A 16,976-nucleotide genomic window follows, 5' to 3' on the forward strand; every position below is an offset into this window, starting at 1 on the left:
ACATCAGTTATACAGCATAATAAATAGCATTTTCAAAAGCATATGAATGTGTTTTACAAGATTCATCCTGTATAACCCATGGAATTTTATAGATTCCTAATTCAGTAGCTTCAGCATGACATTAGAATGTTTCTATTTGTTCCATGGTAATATTTGATTGATTTTTAACCATGTTTAGTCTATTCTCAAAATATATATCTTTTACTGTTGGTTTAGTCCAACACCCTGAAACAGAATGGCAGCCAATAAATTTCACAGGGAATTGTCTGCTGTAACTAAATCATTCACTCAACCTTTACAGTGTGATGGAGAAGAACAACAACTTACATTTGCAAAGCACTTTATTGATCTAAAATATCTCCATGGATATTATCTCACTGAATCTCACAACTTCCTCTACTTTATAGATTTCAAAGTGGAGCTCAGCAGTGGTTCAACCATGGCCCATTTTGGCAGATATTAAATGCAGAGGGTTTGACTCCCAGTTTTGATACTTCCAAGGACAAAAGCAGCGTCCTAGGTTATTGGGGGTAGCCCACTATTCTGAGGTTAAGAGTGATTATGTGTAACCACGCATCATTTTAACCATTCACGTAATCAACATTCATCAAGTTCCAACTGTATGCAAGGCACCATCACAGAGATTATGAGAAGTTGTTTGAAAAGTTGTTACAAGATGTTTTGGAGAAACATGTTACAGTATAAGGCAAGAGCTTATTACAAGTATTTTTTAAAATGGTCAATATAGTAAATATATAAATATCACCTCCCATGGGCCAGGCACTATGCTAGGTGCCAGAGATACATGTAAGAAAAAAAGAAATCCCTAATGCTAAGGGAGCTCACAGGCATTTTTTTCTCAATTCCTTAAATTAATTCCCAATCATTCTAATACTGATTTGATTTCCTGGGAAGTGTGTTCAACCTGAGAATTTGATTTATTTGGTTTAGAATGGGCTCCAGAAATCAAAATTTTTAAAGCCCCAAAATATCTCTGTTGCAGCCGGTACTGGTCTATGAACTTCACTATGAAAAACGCATTATTAACCCTATCAAAGAGCCACACTGGTTGTCTAAAATGTAGGAACCTGGTTTACTGGTTCCCAGTCTGCTAGTCTCCAAAAAAGTGAATACCTAGCGTGTTCTTCCATCCAGGCCTCCCTGATCAGTGCCAGTTTGAAATAGTCTATAAACTGAAAACATTAATCCCATAAACCTCAACAATTGGGTGATGATGGTCTATATCTATACCTATATCTGTTCCTGTATCTATATCTACGTGTGTATGTGTGTATAACCATACTGTGTAAAATACATGGATGCTTTAATATTGTTCAATACCTTTTGAATAATCTTTATAACTATAACTGACCTACAATATAATGCCTTGGTCACACCCTTATGCTCACACATGCATAATCAACAATCTTGGGGCTGCCCTAATCCTTTCATACCTATATCTTAGAAACTTGCTATTTTCCTACTTATATTCCCCTTAACAATGACCTTGGTAGCCTTATTTTCTTGATTTATTTTGCATAAAATTGTTAAAGACACTCATTTTAATTTGATGTGAACCTCCCCCTTTGCATGAAAACATGGCACTGTACATGAGTATCTACATTTCAGCAGACAACTGCACAGTGCAGCCATATGATGTAATGTACGAAGTTCTGTGGAGAAATCAAGTTGAAAAGTTTTCACAAGAAATACATACATTATACATATTTATATGTATAATACATACATTCATTAAAAATGCAGGAAAATTTGGGACTTCCCTAGTGGAGCAGTGGTTAAGAACGCATTATTCCCTGCCAATGCGGGAACATGGGTTCGAGCCCTGGTCCGGGAAGATCCCACATGCCGCAGAGCAGCTAAGCCCGTGTGCCACAACTACTGAGCCTGTGCTCTAGAGCCTGCCAGCCACAACTACTGAGCTGGCACGCCACAACTACTGAAGCCCATGCACCTAGAGCCTGGGCTCAGCAACAAGAGAAGCCACCGCAATGAGAAGCCCGCACACCGCAACAAAGAGTAGCCCCCGCTTGCTGCAACTAGAGAAAGCCTGTGCGCAGCACCGAAGACCCAACACAGCAAAAAAATTAATTAATTAATTTTTTTAAAAAAGAATAACTTTTAAAAAATGCAGGAAATTTTATAATAATGATTACCTCAGAGAATGGGATAGAAGTCATTTTATTTTTCTGGGTTTTTTTGCACTTACGTATTTTCTAAATTTTCTATAATGTATTTGTGATCAGAAAAAGGTATTATTTTAAAAGATAGTATATTCAGTATTTTTCATTTTATTTTAAAAGTTATATAAGAAGAATATACACATGAATGTTACTAGTATTTATCTTTGAGAGATTATGAATGATTTTATTTTTCTTCTTGGTGCTTTTCTATATTTTTAAATTTTCTATAATATGTTTGTGCATTTTTACTGTAAAAAATAAAACAGAACTACAAGGAAAATCCAATGCTGAACTAATAGAAATTATTCTCCAAAGGTAGAACAGTAAGTCATTGTGAAACCTGGGTATTTGGGGGCATTAGAGAGCCTTTTAGGTCACAGACTTCACTCTGAATACCTGAAGTCATTCAAGCCTAATCTCTGGCCTCATTATTTCTTCCTCTAAATTAAAAGAATTTTTATCTAAGAACAAATTCCTTTGGGCAAGATATAGCAACTGCTCCCAGAGTACTAAATAAAGATTATTGTGAAAAACAGTGAAAAATAAATCTTTTAAAACACACAAAAATTAAAAGATACACAAAAATAGGCTCTCAAGATAATTTTGATAAGAAAATCTAAATTGAATGATGGCTTTACACAACTTTCTTAAATACAGAATTATGTCACCTAAGTTCAACTCAGAAGTTGGGGGTATAATGAAAACCCGTTTCTGCAGAGAGGTCAATAGTCCCTTCTCATCACAACAGTTATTGAATGGATTTGAGGTACACATTTGGGCCTTAATAAAAGGAATAACAGTGTGGTCATGAACACCTTCATTTTAAAATGGCAGACATGACTGAACCTCAAAATGAGAAAAGATTCCCCATCCGCTCTGAGAAGACACTGTTGCTATGGTGATGGTCTGCTAGCCTATAGCTGAACATCTTCAGGTGGCTTTGGTTTGTGGGGACAAGTTAAGACATGTTAGAACTACCCCACTTACACAGCAACCTGACCAAAGAAAGCCCTTTACAGTTAAGAACAAATTACCCACTTTTAAAAAAACTCCATGGCTTGGAAGCTGTCTATGTGATGAAAACTCTCAAATGTTTATCTCCAACCTTTGAGCTTCAGACTTCCATAGCTTCCATAGCTCCATTTGGATGCCTGATTATTATTTGACATTTCACATGACCAAAACAGAGCTAATCATTTCTCCCATTCTCATCCCAACCATCACAATCACATCTTGCCCCATCAAAGTAAACTGCACCCCCTTTCACTCAGTTGACCAAAAACCTTGGCATCATAACCACATTGTCTATTTTAACTTCTCTAAAACACTTATCAATGCCTGAAACGATTTGTTTGTTCATATATTTTTTCTGACTCCATTAGAATATCAGACTTTGCACAGCAGAAATGAAAACTGTTTTGTTCACCACTACGTTTCCAGCACCTAAAACAGTGCCTGATATATAGTAGGTACTCAAAAAATAGTTATTGACTAATTCTGGCTCGTCCGATGGTATCACTTTCTTATTTTAGAATTTTCAACAATATTCTTAAGAATGTGATGTGACTGTAGACTATTTATTTCCACTGAGCATTTGTTTATTCATTTATAAGATGGAAGATATTAAATAACCTACACATTTTCCATTTAGGCTAAAACTTCATAACTGTGATCAAAGCTTACATGAATTATAAAATATTCCTTTTCCACTAAGCTCACTATGTGATTTCCATTTAGCTCCTTTCTTGTTGTCATATACAAGAATGTATATGTAGCCATAGTTCTCAAAGCATTTTTGTTTCCATTATTTCCTTTGGCACCTCAAACTCCTGAAGCATTATACTTGCTACTTCCATTTAACAGACGAAAAACTGTAGACACAGAAAGGGTATACAGTTTGTTCAAACTCACCATGCATCTCCTTTCACTAACACAATCTGTTATGAATAAAAGTTGTTGGCTTGGCTAATACTTTAAATATTTTATAGTCACAGTGTAGATCTAGGAATTATAATACATAATTTTTCTTCCAAATATTTTAAATAAATATTCATCATCATATGTGTGGTTTAAGGGAGTCTAACACAGTTTTCCAATCTTCCCAAGGATTTTTTTTTTTTTTTTGGTACGCGAGCCTCTCACTGTTGTGGCCTCTCCCGTTGTGGAGCACAGGCTCCGGAGCACAGGCTCAGTGGCCATGGCTCACGGGCCCAGCCGCTCCACGGCATGTGGGATCTTCCTGGACCGGGGCACGAACCCGCGTCCCCTGCATCGGCAGGCAGACTCTCAACCACTGTGCCACCAAAGAAGCCCCTTCCCAAGGATTTTGATTAGATTTTCTACAAGAAAAGGCAAAGCTACTTGTCTTTTGTTTGAGTTGAGTGACATAAGTTGACCAAATCCACTCCCTGTCCATCCTTCAGTAGCATCTAATATTTCTCCCATTTGACTATTTCTTTGAATAAAGGCATTGCCTCCAGAAAGCCCCAGCAGTGAACAGGAATACAGAATAGTCAGAAAGATTTGGGTTCACATCCTCACTCCAACATTTACTAGCTTTGTTATTGTAAACAAGTCATTGACCTCCTTTTCTTCATCAGTAAAGTGTGACAACTTCTTAAGGAAAATGTAATAATTAAATTCGATGATATGAATTGGTGCCTGGTACATAGTACATACTCAGCAAACATGAGTTTTTTCCCCATTCTGGTAACTTAGAGGAGTAACATATCAATCTAATAAAACTTAAATAAGCTTTATGGAAATGTAAAAAGGATGAGGAAAAACAAAATAGGTCTGGAATACGGTACTGAGTAAATGTTGCTGAATGAATAAATAAATTATAGACAGGTACTAGCTCTATATATTTTGATAAAAGCTGTGAAGAACTAAACTTCAAATATTCTTAGCACAAGACAATTACAGTTTAGTCCCAGAAAAGAAAAGTTGGTATTTCTTTGCAATCACTTTAACTGAATGTGTTTTCCTTTAACTCTGGGTTTCTGAAAGGACCATGTGGCTTCTGTGCCTCATTTGAACCTTCCCAACTTGTGAGCTGGTTATTTAACTTTATTCTCAAGTCTAGAGAAACCATACAAGAATTTTCTCTAGTCTAATTCAAATCTAGTATCTAAGAAGAAACAAGTAGATAAGAGAGAAAGACTTTTTTAACCCAAGAACTGAGGAAGCATGATTGACACAACATCTCAAAGGCTGGACTAGTTAATCTTTTAAAGTTCCTTCTATCGCCAAGATTCTATAAACCCCCTGGTTTAACCCTTTCTTTTAAAATGAGTTCTACAGCAGTTTCTATAATTACACTGTATTTTTGTAATATGCCCAGGTAAGTTTGAATTCAGTGGCTTGTGCTTTGATATTCATCTAGAGGTATTTATTGTAACCTTAATTGCAGAAGGTCATCTTACAGAAGATGCACTGTGGAGGAATTATATTGACCATGAGTAAGAAAGTAAGCTTGTGGGGACAACTCCCCCAACCCATTGTTCCACAGCAGTCAGCACTGCAGCCACTCTGATGGCAGAAGAGGACTTTCCCCTCTCCTCTTCCCATCTTCTGGTCCACGTGACACTTCCCACTCATAAAATCAACATCAGTTCCACACCACCCTTCCCTCTCCCCCACTTTACCACCCCATACCCAACCGATCCCACCCCACCTCGAATGCACACACACTCCCAGTGCTCTGAAGGTTTCAGAATAAAAATATGATGACATTTCCTTCCAAAAAAGGTGGGAATCTCTCCTTTAAAGGAAGTTGTAAACTTGCAAGGGCATGAGACGCGTTATCATTATCTTACATTTCCATGGCACTCTAATATTAACTTTCTTTTTTTAGCTTCACAATATTCTTCTAAGAAACTAGGAGGGATTCAAAGGAAATAACCCAGGAATATGTGATGCAGAAGGCCTGGAATCCTGGATTATGGAGAGAAGGAAGAGAGAAAACCAAATTCCCAGAACACAGTCCCAAGAGACCATGAGCCGGTGAAGAAAATCCTGATGCAGACAGCAGTTCTGACAAGGAGCCAAAGGGATGGATTGATCTCTGCTACTAAAAAGTCAAGGAAGGCTTCAACTCACTGGTGACCTTGAATGCAGGTGAAGAGAGAGGCACAGCACAAGGTACATACTAAGACCTAGTAGTGTCAAGCTTTGTCAAAAGAAGAATTTTTGTTGTGAGGGAGTTCCATTATGTTATGAATCTGCATTTTTCATGGAGGAAGGGGTTTCCAAGACTTAGAAAACACCAGAGAGAAGAAATCTTAGAGTCTAAGCCTTTACGATCAGAGAGAAGTAGAAGGGATCACCAGAGGAAAAGGAGCTGAAACGACAGACTACAATGCTTCATACCTTTAACATGTGCCAAATTAAGTAATGTGAGACTGATGGGTTTCAATTGTATAAACTCTGCACTGCCAAGTTCTCACACACAGAAATAGAAGTCTGTTGTAAGTTGACTGTGTGGGCTAAGCTCTCCTGAATATGGTGAGAAGGGGAGCCAGGGAAAGGGGTGGGGGTGCGGTGGGGGTGGGAGTCAGGGTAAGGACGGGGATGCTATTTTCCAAAAGCAGTCTTCTGTACAGAAAGCTCCCCTTAGGGGTAAAAACGAAGATTAATCTAACAAGAAACTTACCTGGAAGAGCCTTTAGCCTGAAGGTGGTGACTGCCCTTTGACCCTTAGTTTTGGTTGGCCAGAAGGACGCAACCAGTTCCATCGTGAACCTCTTTAGTAAAGCTGAATGTTCTTGATGGGGCGAACGGGGGCTCTTGGCAAGTCTGAGAGAAGAGAGTACCTTCCCGCCAATCTCTTCAAAAACCTACCTTCCCAGGAAAGCAGGCAGTGGGACTAGTTTTGCATTGCGACTCACAAATTCGAACCCTTTTCTTCCCAGTGCCGAGGTTCCCCTCAGCCTTGCCTAAAGTCGATGCAAATTATATCTATATTAAAGAAGTCTAGGGTATTTTACCTTGTTTTTTTAAGCGCAATTGCTATTTGTGTCCTGAGAGTTAGAAAGTGAATGGCCACGTTTATCCCCAGGACCAGGAAATTCGGACGGAGACACTTTGTTTAGACGAGGCGCCCAAGGTCACTGGAGAAGTCGGAAAGAGCTTGTGGCTAAGTCTTCACCCTGAGTTTTGGGCAATGTTTCCTTCGCTGCCTCACACAGGCTGCGGTCGCCAGAGAAATTTTCCCGGGGAGAAAAGACACCTCAGGTCCACGCTGCGGTTTTCAGTGGTTTGCGCCTCCTGCGCGGGGACAGGGCATTGGTTAACTGGGGTGAGTGAAGACCGCGAGGCGCACTCCAGCCTCAAAGACCCGGCGGACCTGGGCGGGCGTGAGAGGGAGGTCGTGCAACGCACACCTTCCCGCCCTTAGCCCCGGATCCCTCCGCTGGCTGGAGCCCGGAGCCTGTGTAGTGCGCCGCCTGCACCCCGAGAGGCTTCGGGAAAGCGAGCCTGCAGCGCAGGCGGCTGGGGCCCTGGCGACTGGGACTGAGCCTGTGGGTCAGGAATCCCCCGGAGCAGGAGCGCGTCGCCGCGCCCCCATTACCGGCGCCGGCCCTTTGGTCCCCGCCCTTCTCCCTGCTCGGTTCGCAGCCCCGGCCGCGGCCCAGCGGCTGCAGAGGCCGAGGGGCCGCCACCCGGATCCCAGCGCTCGGGCGGCGAAGGCACCACGTGTCCGGCCCGGGCTGGCGCGGGCGGAGCGGGCCGTGCCCGGCTCCCCGAGCCCGAGCGCACACCCGCGGAGGCGCCGGGCCCCATCCACACCCGACGCCAGCCCAGCCGGGCCCCGGCCTCCCGGGCGCGCGTGGATGCCTCCTCCTGGACGGCGCGATGGGGCCCTTCTGGGAGAGCAAGGGTAAGAGCAGGCGTCTGTGCGGGGTCTGCGGACAGTGCCCACGGGCGCGGGAGGGCCACTGATCCTCTGTGGTCCAATGAGGGCCGAGATGGATGCTCCGGACCCCGGGACCCGTCCTTCCGGTGGTGGCGGCGGGGCGGGGGCGGTATCCAGGGTGCTCGGGGACACACAGAAGAAGGTTGTGGGAAATGGGGACGCTCAGCAGAGGGGCGCTGAGGGGACAGTGTTCCTGTCTGGTGATTGAGATTGTCAAGCTGGACTCCTCGTTGCTGCAGGCACGGTTGACCAGGCCGTCGGTTGGTGGGGGGATGTATCCCTTTAGTAATTGTCCTCGGGAGTGAGAGTGGGGCTTGGAAATGGTGCCTTTTGATAATGAAGTTTCAGTAAAGAATTGATGGTATCCAGAAAGAAAGCTTTGGTAGATCTCTCCCACGACGTGGATGGTCCAGAGTCCCCAGAGGACACTTTTCAAGTTTCTGCTTCCTTGGGAATTTTTCACCAGATTATTTGAGGTGAGGAGGGAGGACCCATTTTTCATCAATATGTTAGAAGGGCTCAGCTGATGAGCTCAGAACATCCTCATGCTGGGTGAATTTAAAATAGGAGTGAATTGTAGAGAGGAAGAGATCTGTAAGGTTGAATTGGTGCGTGGGAAGAGATTCTTAAAGCTTTAAGTGGAAGGTGCCACTTGGAGTAAACTGCTTTCCTGTTGTTTTTCTCTTGTTCTCCAGTGTTGAGCAAGTAGTGACATCAAGGAAAGCAGGAAACTCCACTGCTAGGTTCCTGGCAGGTCCTCTGGTCCTGACCCCTGACCCTGGGCAGCAGAAGCAAAGAGCAGCTTCAGCGTCTGAATCTCCCTTCTCAGAAAAGGGCCAAATTCGAACCCCGCAGTTCAAAATCTTCAACTTAAAGTTTCTACTGCAGCACTGCCAGCTCAGACATTTGGCTGGGCACATATTAGAGATGTTTGCTTCTTCTTCCTCCAAAGGTGTTTTTGGGGCAAGGGAAGTCAGGTAATCACAGTGCCAAGTTTTCTCCACCTGCACATTTGGGAGAACAGCAGCACTTGTCCCGTTGAGAGATGGTTGAAATGATGTTTTTTACTTGCTTCAGATTTTAGAGCAGCAATATATTATCATAATGCAGCTCTTGGTTTCTTGAGTTATGTGACAATGACACAGTTTTAATGCAGAATACGTTTATAACACACTGCTCAATCCTGGTTGATCTCCACATATTTAAATCAAATTTTATTAACTTGGTTTGCATGCAGTAGTCTTTAAAGTGGTATCATATTTGAGACCAAATAAGCATATGAGCTCTTAAATGCTGGTGCCCTAAAAGAAAAGTACAAATCTTCATTTTTATAGATGAGCTACTGAGGCTGGTAGAGAGTAAGTAGCCCAAGAACATGAATTAGCCAGTGGCAAACTTAGAACCAGTCATCTCCTAACACCCAGTCCTGTGGTTTTCTCACATTTTAGTAAAAGCGTGTAGGAGATAAGCATAAAAGAGTAATCTTACAATTGCCCTGATTGTCAGGGCTTAGAGATGGGGTTGAAAGGGTCTGTGACTATAAAAATGTAGCATGAGGGAGATCTTTGTCATGATGGAAAGGCTGTGTATCTTTTTTGTGTGTGTGTGGTACGCGGGCCTCTCACTGTTGTGGCCTCTCCTGTTGCGGAGCACAGGCTCCGGACGCGCAGGCTCAGCGGCCATGGCTCACAGGCCCAGCCGCTCCGTGGCATGTGGGATCTTCCGGGTCCGGGGCACGAACCCGTGTCCCCTGCATCAGCAGGCAGACTCTCAACCACTGCGCCGCCAGGGAAGCCCAGGCTGTGTATCTTGATTATGATGATGGTTATATGAATCTACATATGGGGTAAAGTGTCATAGAGCTATACACACACATTGCACTAATGTCAGTCTCCTACTTTTGATATTATACTATAGCTATGTAAGAAGTAATCATTGGGGGGATGTCTCTGTACTCTCTTTACAACTTCCTGTGAATCTATCATTATTTCAAAATAAAAACTTTTTTCAAAAGTCATTTTGTAAGTACATCAAATTCCAAAGCATTTTTCTCCATGGGAGAAGGCACTATTTCCAGAACTTCAGTTACTCTAGTATCCTTGTCAATGTTTATCATCTCTAAATACAAATTATAGTACTCTTTACTTAATACTATCATTTAAATTGGCACACATTTTTTTTTACTTAGCCTTCATCTAAGGAATAATATCCATGAAATACCAGGTTTAGAGGTTAGTTACATCTCCAAATATGTAAAAATAAAGATGTAACTTTGGAAGAGACTTATTCACGTACAATTATCCCAACACTGGGTGTGCTGTATAATGGCAAGGCTTTGGGAGGTGCTCCCGGAAGTGGTGAGGAAGGCAAGCCCAGCTCTGCAGAACAGCTTGTGACCAGTGGTACAACGAGAGAGAGAACTAGGTCACCGCACATCCCAGTTGCCATCTGAGAAATGACCTATCATTCCTTCTAGAAAAAGACAATTTTCATTAAGCTTTTTAAATTATAAAATATTCCTAAAATTACTTCAAGTCTTTATCAGAGTGACACATCTCAGCAGTATATTTAGCTCTGTAGAAACTAGAAGCTATATTTGGCTTTTTATTCTATAATTTATGATAATGATTATTCAAGTTGTCTCCCAGGCTTAATCACCAAGTCATCCATATGTGGGCTTTTTCTGTCTCTCTTTTCAGAGCACATTAACTCATTTTGCTTAAACTCTATGGCCTTTGGTTTGCTGTAGAGATCCCTTTGGGAAAAAAAGGGGATGAGAAAACCTTGGCATTCTCAAAGTGAATTTTTAAAAACTCTATGAAAAAAAGATAGGTAGAGAAGTATACCATACTATTAAAATAATATACCATATTATTTTAATAATACCATAACAACATTATTAAAATGCATTCCTAAAAAAATGCTTTTAAGAAACTTTAACTCATTGTGCCTCTGCTAGTTCTAAAATGAACTTTGATGACCAACAAACTTCAGTGAGAATGTTCACTCATCAGAAAGGGGAAAAAAAAAGAAAACATTTTCCTATAACAATATATGGCTTACAAAGGCATTCTTCAGGGCCATGAGTTTTTTTCTTTAAATAATCTATTTTCAAGCATAAAAATGACCTATTGCCTTGTTTTTAACTTTGCTTCTCAAGAAACGTAGGCATGTCTCTTGGACAACTGAAAATTATCTTCCTTAACCTTCCAGCCAGCAAGATCCAGATTTGGGGGAAAAGAATATTGATTCTTTGACTGTGGCTGAATCAATACAAGGAGAAATAAACTCAGTCACAACCTAATTCCCCCAGTTATTTCTGACCCTTCTTTTTTTTTAATTTAAATAAAAAATCAGATGGGATTATTTTGAATACATGGTAATTTTTTAAAATCATTTTCCTTATCCCTTCACCATTATGGATAGAAAAGCCCAAAATTGTATTAGAATAGATTCTTTCATGGGTCTGTACTGGACTTCAGCATGTTTGCCACCTCGTTTTGGAATTAATTTGCCACAGCATGATGGGATTTAAAAACAAAGGCAAGGTATTTTCCCTTCTATACTGATGTTGGAACAACAAATGCCGGTGTCAGATGATTTCATCCTCTTTTCTAATTTGTTTAGTTTGTGGAAAGCTGATCGAAGATAAGGTAGGGCATTTGGGCTGCTCAGTTACCAAAGTATTCAAAATGTTGGTGCCTGTGGAGTGTGACCATGTATCCCAGCCTATACTAGTTGACTCTGTATCCCATCTTGTTTAGCATGTTGCCCTAGCAGAATGGCAGGTGCATAATAAACATTTTAGAAAGAAAATGTAAATGAATAAATAAAAGTACTAGCTAACAACACCCATTTATCACAGTGTCATGTGCTTTTCACCAAGTAACTTCATATCTTATGGTTAATACAGAGCAAACCTCCAGAATGAAGTTAGCACACAAAAATACACATTTGTAAAGTGCTCACATAACTTAATGTCCAAACAGGGCAAACATAGCATGTAAACTGCATAAGAGCAAAGATTTTTGTTCCTATGGCACTCTCAGCACCTAGAACAGTGCTTGGCAATAGTAGGTTTTTAATAAATGTTTTCAAATAAATGAGTGAATGAAAGAAGACATGTATATACACAATAGTGTATTCACATTTATGAGAAAATATTAACATTAATTTCAAAATTCAGTTACAGGTTATTTTCCCATATGGTCTTTTGAATTGCCAAATGGTGGTTAAGGTGAGTACTTCTAGCGTTAAGGGCTGCCCATGCCATCACTGGGAAGATCCAGTTTTCCTTATATTGAGATTAAATTTGAACTCATCTAATTGTAATGTCTGTACTGCCCCCTAGGCAGAAATTCTCAGTAATGATATGTGAAACTTTGTCAGATGCCTCACCAAGGTCCATATGCTTTGCCACGTGTCCCAAGCTGGCAGCCTATGGGCCAGGTTCATTCTACAGATGTATTTTGTTTTGTTTTAGAATCAGGAGCATATTCATTAATAAAAAGTTGCAGTTACATTTTTAAAAATCACAATGATTCACATAAAAATCCCAGATTTCTGGCTTCCCTGGGAAAATAACATCATTTAGGCCACTCCGCTCCTTTGTGTTAATTGTCTTGTCTAAGTGAACTTCTGCTTTTGTGACTTCTGTCCTGACCATTTCTCAGATTTACTAGTCTTTACGCTATCTGTTAAAAAAAAAAATGCTATGCTTGCTAAGTTATTCTTTGAAGACCAAGCTGATTTCTGCATATCATTTTTTCCTTTTTCAAGTACTCAGAAGCCATCTTCTTATTTGTTTCAGAATATTGCCTAATATTTTATGTTGGTTTCACCAAACACTGTTTTAGAGACTCTTCCTTCTAATTTGTGAAAATCAAAACTATATACTTCATTTCTAGATTTCTGTCTCCTTAGCATCTCTCCTTATCTCCAGGTTCTTCAACGACATTAACAATCTTATAATCCTATTTGCAAAGGGTGAGATTATAAAGCCCAGGACATAAATTGTCAAATGAACTAAATGCCTTAAGAGAAGCTAGTAGCATTAATTAGCCTGAGCTTTAGTATTCTCTACAAAGTTTTATTCTATGCTTTTTAGTTTGGAGATCATTTTACTTGATAGAGAAGCAAAAGAGTAGCTACAAACTTCTATCTTCCCTTAGCCATCCATCCATCAATATTAAATGAACCGCAATAAGTAGTGAGTGTATACTTTTCTTTCTCCTCTCCCTTCAAACATAATTAAAGTGAATAGTTTTCTCATCCTTAATATTTTTGCAAGTCATAGTTCCAAACTGGATTCCAGTTTTCCTGACACTAAGAACCAAAGTTTTGCTGTATCAAGTGTTCTTGGGAGCAGAATGTTGGATTTTTCAATTTTTCACATAATAATAATAGTATGTATTATCATAATAGTTAGCTCAGATTTTAAATTGATTAAACACCATTATTTTGTCTGATACCTGCTGATGATGTGAGGGAGAGATTACAAAATAATATCCTGAGTGACCCTCTGAATTGAATCTGTAAGATGAATACAGAAAGGAAAGGAAGTGACAAGTTATCTAATTCTCTGAAACTGTGGAATAAAATATGAACTTACTCTCAGAAGTGCACATATTTTCTTATTCCCTGAAGGGAACTGCAAACCTTTAGTGACCCAACCACAGACAGTTACCTGAATTTAAAACCACAAAAATCAATTTAAGTCCAACTTACTAACACTGAGCATTTCCTTCCCAAGGGCAGAACTGACATCTTTTGTAGGACAGATGAAGAATGGGGTGGAAGGTAATATTAACCTGTCCTCTCCTTTCCTCCTTGGTTTAACCTGTGCCCAGGGAGACTCAATTCATAATTTCATCAATTTCACACCATTAGTACGCATTAAATTAACTTTAAAAGGTACAGTATAATAGTCTGAATGAGTAGGAGCCATTAAATCTAATGACACTTAAATGCATTTATCACAGTGATGCATGTCTTTAAAAGGGCCATTATGTTTTTCCATAAGATAGAAGGGGTTTGAAACTGTAAACTTTATATTATCCAGCTGAACATTCTTTAGTATTTATTTTGCCCTTAAAACATATTAAAATGGAAGATGGTTACCATAAAGTTATTTCTTATATTTCAACCTAAGGGGAATGTTTCCTGTATCTCTCATAAGGCTGAGCACTCTCAATGCTTTGTCCATGGTTCTGAAACTGGCTCTACCTCAGTGACCCCACCACAGGAACAGACAGAAAGGAAAAAAAAAAAGATTGATATTTATTCCAGTTAACGACTTACAAGAATACAAATATTGACTTAAAAATGAATGCATTGTTCAACTTTATAATCAGCATAGCAAGAAAATTTGCACATATTATAAATTTGTGTATTTGAGTAGTGTGCAAAATGGAGGCTAAATTGGCAAATATTTGTTTTTAACCTATTTGAAGTACAGCTTGGGAATTTTTATCATTTTGCTCCTACACTTCTTTTATTCGTTAAAGTACACCAATAGCAATGATATTTAACTTTTGTCAATTTGTTTGTTTCTCAAAAACTTCATTTTGGATTTTCTTAAGCCCATAATAATGCTTTCTCTCTGATTTTTATTAGAATAAACACTTTGGGCATTCTTCATACAATTTCAAACCACAGGAAAAAGCTATATATCTTCAAATAATGGACCAATATTTGAATTACCTGTTATAAGTGTAAAGAACATTTATTATCAGTTACAATTTAAGTCAATGAATATTTAATACATATAGTTATAAGGATTACAGAGAATTTTGATATATGGCTCTTACCCCTGAAAAGCCTAAAACTGAATAATTATTACATGTACATGTAAAATAACACAAGCAGTATATATCATTAAAATTTTAGCTAATTGAGGGACTGGACCTGCTTGGCATTTTCACTGCTTTGTCTCTAGTATGTAACACAGTTCCTAACACAGAGTTGGCATTCAATAAATATTTGTTAAATGAATTAGAATATGAATGAATAAGTGCAAAAAGAGCTAGAATTGGTGGCACCAATCATATGTCACTGATTTATGGTTACTTTCTTTAGAGGAGGCACGCGTGCTCCAGTTATCAAATTATAGAAACTGATACACATTCATCTATTTTTCTCAATGCATTAAATTACCAAGAGCAAAAATAATGGCTAACATCATTTTAGTATGCATTAAATGTGAGGCATTTTTAAAGTGCTTATCTATGTCACTCCACTACAACTATTATAATTCCCTTTTTATAAATGAGGAGAGTTAAATGACTTTCTTAAGTAACCTAGTCAATAGCAATGCAGAACCAAAACTCAGAACTAAGTCTGAGCTCTTAGCCATTACTTTACCAAAATCCCAGCCTATTTTTGAGCATTCAAGGGCCTTTGTAAATTCCATATCATCATATAAATTCTAGATCTTTGGAAATCTTTCTCTTGACCTGTTTATGAAAGGTTTCTTACCTTCACAACCTTCCTTTTCTAGCTTGTAGTGAAGAAGTCACTTTTCTCCCTCTTTATAGTGGCAAAAAGAAAGGTTATTCACAGGGTAAAGCACAAGAGCCAAGATGCAGAGGAATCCTTTGGGTTTATATGGAAGTAGAGAAAGAAATGATGCAGTTGAAAAAGAATAGTTAGGCCTCTCTACCCTCTGCTCCCAGTTGAGAATGCTTTTTTTCGGGGAGGGGGGAGCTACAGAACAGTGGTAATTTTCTGGCTGTTGGTCTGTTCTCTTTTACTTCTTTTTGTAGTGAAGTAGCTGTGGCATGGGGTTCAGCCAAAGTCTTGAGGAAAAATGTTCCAGGGAAAGAGACTTATTTTTTTTCCCAGCAAGACCAATATCAAATAAATTGGGAGTGTAGACCAATTCTTTTTTATACAATTATATTAAACTTATTTACCGGTTTCATTAAGAAATCTATTAGGTCATTTTCTCACATTACTTCCCAATCTGATATTTCTTGTATTTATGTTGCATTTTTGAGATCAAAACTTTTCAATCCAGCATTTATTATTTAGCTGTCACCACTTATCATCACGGAAGTTTGTTCAGAAAATTCATCAACCATCTTGAACTCAACTCAAAAGTCATAGTATTGATCACATGCCATAAAAGAGTACTAGAAAAATAGAGTAGTTGTATTAAACACATACAATTCTTACCATTCATAAATTTGCATTCTGATATACAGCTAAGAAACTTAAAAATGAAAAGTAAATGAAACCCAGTAGTGCTAAAAACATTCCATGTCCTGGCAATACCTAAACATTCATTTTCCTCCTTGGAAAAGGCAAAAACAATCTGATTTTCCTTGCTGAAGTAATGATAAAGTTATGCAATAGATGAAGTGACTGATATATTATTGATGTGCTCATCGGTAAATACCTACAGAGACTTGAAAATTAAATATATGATGGCTTGATCACTTGCTCTAAAGAGTTTGGCCCCAGTTATTGAACTATGTAATCTGTTATCTAATTTTCACATATAAAGGGAGGAAAACAAATGTCATCAACTGTGTAGACAGTGACGAGATAACACAAGACATTTTAAAATTATTTTTAAAAAATTAAGATTAAATAGTAATCATTTGCTTTATATTCCTCTTGTATAATGAAAAACAGCATTAAAAATGATTTGATATTAAACTTCTCCTATACTTTAAAACATATGTTAACACATGAATAAATTACACTGTTAGGTTATTTTTTCTCTTCATGGCCTTAACTTTTTCATTGCAGCTTTCTTCCCATTATGCTATGCCTTGATCTAGATTTCACTGCCCTAAGGAATTGCTTTTTCTTTTTACCTCCTGCTTTTATCTGCCAATGAAAATTTTGCACAC

At 38.9% G+C, this 16,976-nt stretch overlaps 1 protein-coding gene across 1 annotated transcript in view; it reads left to right on the forward strand.

Moving 5' to 3' along the window:
- The first annotated feature begins 5,658 nt into the window (after positions 1–5,658).
- Positions 5,659–16,976, forward strand: part of SYBU (syntabulin) — a 117,769-nt gene continuing 106,451 nt past the window's right edge. The window contains exons 1-6 of the mRNA XM_022584571.3: positions 5,659–5,670; positions 7,234–7,558; positions 7,721–8,260; positions 8,585–8,594; positions 8,814–9,095; positions 12,470–12,582. Coding sequence (XP_022440279.2) covers positions 5,659–5,670; positions 7,234–7,558; positions 7,721–8,260; positions 8,585–8,594; positions 8,814–9,095; positions 12,470–12,582 — 1,282 coding nt within the window. The remainder of the gene's footprint in view (positions 5,671–7,233; positions 7,559–7,720; positions 8,261–8,584; positions 8,595–8,813; positions 9,096–12,469; positions 12,583–16,976) is intronic.

The sequence above is a fragment of the Delphinapterus leucas genome, chromosome 17, assembly GCF_059928025.1.
Source record: "Delphinapterus leucas isolate spDelLeu-1000000601 "Yukka" chromosome 17, BTC_Dleu_Yukka2, whole genome shotgun sequence".
Classification (NCBI taxonomy): Eukaryota; Metazoa; Chordata; class Mammalia; order Artiodactyla; family Monodontidae; genus Delphinapterus; species Delphinapterus leucas.